Here is a 4,357-nt window from a genome sequence, read left to right as displayed (position 1 = left end):
TCCGTTCTTGGGAGAGGAATGGTGTTCTCGGGACAGGAATAGTAGTTGACGAGGCTAATGGTGTGAGTGACTGACCCTGGGAGGAGTGATGGTTTTCAGAGAGCTCCTCTGTTTCTGTTATTAATAATAATAACTGTTGCGTGTATTTTTGTTAAACTCCTCCGTGCCCAGGACCGTACCAAGCGCCGGGGTAAAGTCCCCGTCCCACAGGTGAAAGACGGTGGAGTTTTAGCAAAGTATTTTTGGGGCGGGGGGATGGGGGGAAGAGACGGGGTCCCTCAGACCTCCCACGCGTGGGCATTCAAGCCCGTCCACTTCGGGCCCTCGGCGCCCCAGACGGTGACGAGCTCCGAGCGGCTCCCGGCGGGAGCCCGTCGGGTCCCTCCTTTCCAGCGTGAGAAGGGTTAGAAGAGGGTCGGGAGAACATTGGAGCGGGATGAGGTCGGAGCGCTTAGCAGAAGACCCCGTGAAGCAATGACTCGGAAGGAGCCTGAAGGTTGGAAGGGAAATGACTCCCTTCCCGCCGGGTAGGGGTGGGGAAATAAGGGCCTCGTTCGAGGCAGAGCCGGCACTTTGGCCGAGCGAGGCGGAAGACGCTCACGCCAGTCGGAGATGGGGCGGGGGGGGGCAAATCGAACGTCCGGTACAGCGGCCCGCACCCAGCGAGCGCTCGGTAAAGAGCGGCGGCTGAAAGACGGAGGAAGCCGAGCTCGGCGTCCGGGGTCGCTCTCGCCCCAGAAGGGGACGCGGAGGCGGGCGGGATTCGGGCCGACCTTTCCCCTGCTTCCAAACCCTCGGACGAAAGGAGGCCACCGACGGGTTCATCCCACGTCTCTTCCCCTCCGCCAGTTGACCCGGGGTGGAGAAGCAGCGCGGTGTAGCGGACGGGGCACGGGGCTGAGAGTCAGAGGGTCCCGGGCCCCGATCGCGGCCACCCGTCCGCCGCGCGACCTCGGGCAAGTCGCTCCGCTTCCCCGGGGCCCCGTCCCTCATCTGGGAAACGGGGATCGAGACCTTGAGCCCGGCGTGGGGCGGGGACCGCGTCCCACCCGATTGGCTCGCCTCCACCCCGGCGCTCAGTAGGGTGCCCGGCACACAGTAGGAGCTTCCCCGCTGCCGCGGCGATGGTTAACGTTCTCCTCCCTCCCTCCCTCCCGCAGAGCCGTCCCCCGGAGAAGACAGGCCGGCCGTCTCCGCGTCCCGGTCCCGGGCCGACGGCGGAAGGGGGCGATCCCGCCGACCGAGGCTGGGGTCGGTGTGGACGGCGTCGGTCGGGCCCGAGACCCCGGAGGACCGGTCGAAGGAGGAGCGGGGCGCCTTCCCCCCGACGGGGAGGGCGACGGCCTTCCCCCCACCCCCCCGGCCTCCGGTCGGGGCCCGGGGGCCCCCGGCGGGGAAACCGAAGCCGTCCCAGTCGAGAGGCGCGTTCCCCTTCCCGGGCATGTCGGACAGCTGGGCGCCGCCCCCGCCCCCGCCCCCGGCGGCGGCCCCGCCGGCCCCGGCCCCGCCCCCGGCCCCGGCCCACCACGCGCCCGGAGCGGCCGCGGTGCTGGCCGAGCACTCGCTGCCCCCGAACCCGGCCGAGAACGCCCTGGGCTGCGCGGTGTACGGCATCCTCCTGCAGCCCGACCCGGGCCTGCAGCCGCCGCCCCCGCACCACCCCCCGCACCCCCACCCCCCGCACCCGCCGCTGCAGCCCGCCGGGGAGCCCGGCCCGCCCAAGTGCGGGGTGTGCGGCCACGACCTGGCCCACCTGTCCGACCCCCACGAGCACCAGTGCCTGCCGGGGCACGACCGGTCCTTCCAGTGTACGCAGTGCCTGAAGATCTTCCACCAGGCCACGGACCTGCTGGAGCACCAGTGCGTCCAGGCGGAGCAGAAGCCCTTCGTCTGCGGCGTCTGCAAGATGGGCTTCTCGCTGCTGACCTCGCTGGCCCAGCACCACAGCGTGCACAGCGGCGGCGCCGCCAAGTGCTCCGTCTGCGAGAAGACCTACAAGCCGGCCGAGGCGGAGCCCCCGGCGGCGGCCGCGGACCCCGCCGAGAAGCCCTTCGGCTGCCCCGTCTGCCAGAAGCCGTTCAGGCACCTGTCGGAGCTGTCCCGGCACGAGCGGGTCCACACGGGCGAGAAGCCCTACAAGTGCACGCTGTGCGACAAGAGCTTCAGCCAGTCGTCCCACCTGGTGCACCACAAGCGGACGCACAGCTCGGAGCGGCCCTACAAGTGCCCGGTGTGCGAGAAGACCTTCAAGCACCGCTCGCACCTGGTGCGCCACATGGACGCCCACTCGGGCGAGCCCCTCTTCAAGTGCGACGCCTGCGAGCTGCACTTCAAGGAGTCGTCGGAGCTGCTGCACCACCCCTGCACGCCCAGCGGCGAGCGGCCCTTCCGCTGCGGCGAGTGCCAGAAGGCCTTCCGGCGGCCCTCGGACCTGCGGCAGCACGAGCGGACCCACAGCGAGGCCCGCCCCTTCAAGTGCGACCTGTGCCAGATGAGCTTCAAGCAGCAGTACGCCCTGATGCGTCACCGGCGGACGCACAAGAGCGAGGAGCCCTTCCGCTGCGACCTCTGCCAGAAGGGCTTCGGGCAGCCCGCCCACCTGGTCTACCACCAGCACGTGCACGGCCTGGAGAGCCTCTTCAAGTGCAACGTCTGCCAGAAGGGCTTCGACCAGTCGTCCGAGCTGCTGCGGCACAAGTGCGCCCAGGCCGCCGAGCGGCCCTTCAAGTGCCCCGTCTGCGGCAAGGCCTACAAGCGGGCCTCGGCCCTGCAGAAGCACCAGCTGGCCCACTGCGCCGAGAAGCCCCTCAGGTGCACGCTCTGTGAGCGCCGCTTCTTCTCCTCCTCCGAGTTCGTCCAGCACCGCTGCGACCCGGCCCGCGAGAAGCCCCTCAAGTGCCCCGACTGCGAGAAGCGCTTCAAGTACGCCTCCGACCTGCAGCGCCACCGCCGCGTCCACACGGGCGAGAAGCCCTACAAGTGCCCCTCCTGCGAGAAGGCCTTCAAGCAGCGCGAGCACCTCAACAAGCACCACGGCGTCCACGCCCGGGAGCAGCAGTACAAGTGCATGTGGTGCGGGGAGCGCTTCCTGGACCTCGGGCTGCTGCAGGAGCACAGCGTGCAGCACTCGGCCGAGGGGGCCTACCAGGTGGCCGCCTGCCTGCCCTGAGCCGGCCGGATCGCGGGCGGGACGGCCCCGCTCCCGGTCCGGGCCCCGGGGGGCGAGGGATGAGGCGGGCGGCGGCTTCCCCGCCTCACCCGCCGGGCCGAACGGGAGCTGAGTCCGGCGGGTCTCCGGCTCGGGAGGCCCCCGCGGTCCGTCCTCCCCGCCGGGCGCCCCTCCGCGGCGGAGATTCAGAGCCGCGCGGCGGACCCGGCCGGCTCTCGCCCCGCCCCGGGAAGCGGACGTTGCGGCCCGTCGACGGGCTCTTCCGGGTTTCTCTTCTCAGTTCCGACGTCGACGAGACGGGTCTGCGAGGACCGGTTCCTCGGGGCTGGCGGCACGGGTGGGGGGCAGGAAGCTCGCGGGGCCTCCGGGCGCTCGCCGGGGGACGGAGGTGGGGGCGGGAGGGGGGGCGGGCCCCGACTCCCGGCGGACGGGGAGGGCCAGGAGACCTCCGGCAGCGGCCCTCTCTCTCCTGGCGAAGGTACCGGCTCACCCGCAGAGGAGGTTGGGTTTTTTTCTGTCGGGCCGGGAGGGGAAGGGTCGACAGCCTTTTCTGGACGGAAAGAGCAGCGAGAAACGGCAGCGGCCTCCCCTCCTTGGGGTTTCAGAGATCCTTTCCCCATTTCCAAGCCGGTCTCCCCGGCTCTGGTGCCACGATAAGCTACCGTCCGAAGAAGAGGCCAGAGGGGGTGGCCGGGGGGCGGGGGAGGTGGCGATTTTATCCGGCGGAGGCCATTCTGCGGGGGTCGACCGCGGGGCTCAAACACCGCACGCTGCAAGGAGCGGAGAGTTCTCGGACGGGAGCCAGGAGAGCCCTTCCCGTTGATTTAATTAATTAGCGGCGTCGGAGGGTTTCCGCTCGCACCGGATGGAGGGCGTACGGGGGCACGAAACCGAGAGCGGTCTCGTTCGCTCGGTGGAGGGGAGGAAAGGCGACTCGCCATTCGTCCGGATTTGGGTGCCGAGAGGTGACCGGATGGGTCCGGGGTGGCCAGCTTTCCCCGGGGGCTCTCCCCGGTGCTCTGCGCGGATGGCCTCATCGAGTCGCCTCGAAGGGGAGGAATCCGCCACCTCCTCCCTCACCTCAGCCGCCGCCCCCGGTCCCTCGCCTCCAGTTGCGAGACCACGGCCACCCCCGGTTTTGTCGGGAGACCGTTGGGCCGGGCGGGCAGGTGACCCAGCTCGCTCCGG

At 70.3% G+C, this 4,357-nt stretch overlaps 1 protein-coding gene across 1 annotated transcript; it reads left to right on the top strand.

Annotated features, from left to right (window-relative positions):
* Positions 1-1,504: 1,504 nt before the first annotated feature.
* ZNF319 (zinc finger protein 319) lies at positions 1,505-3,556 on the top strand (the record flags this gene model as incomplete). The annotated part of the gene is made up of 1 exon (XM_007656203.3): positions 1,505-3,556. A coding segment is annotated over one exon (1,665 nt), but the record flags the coding sequence as incomplete, so codon positions are not given.
* Between the last annotated feature and the right edge of the window lie 801 nt (positions 3,557-4,357).

Source organism: Ornithorhynchus anatinus, chromosome 11 (assembly GCF_004115215.2).
Source record: "Ornithorhynchus anatinus isolate Pmale09 chromosome 11, mOrnAna1.pri.v4, whole genome shotgun sequence".
In the NCBI taxonomy this organism is placed as follows: domain Eukaryota; kingdom Metazoa; phylum Chordata; class Mammalia; order Monotremata; family Ornithorhynchidae; genus Ornithorhynchus; species Ornithorhynchus anatinus.
Note: the sequence above shows the minus strand (reverse complement) of the source record. Positions and strands in the feature narration are given on the sequence as shown.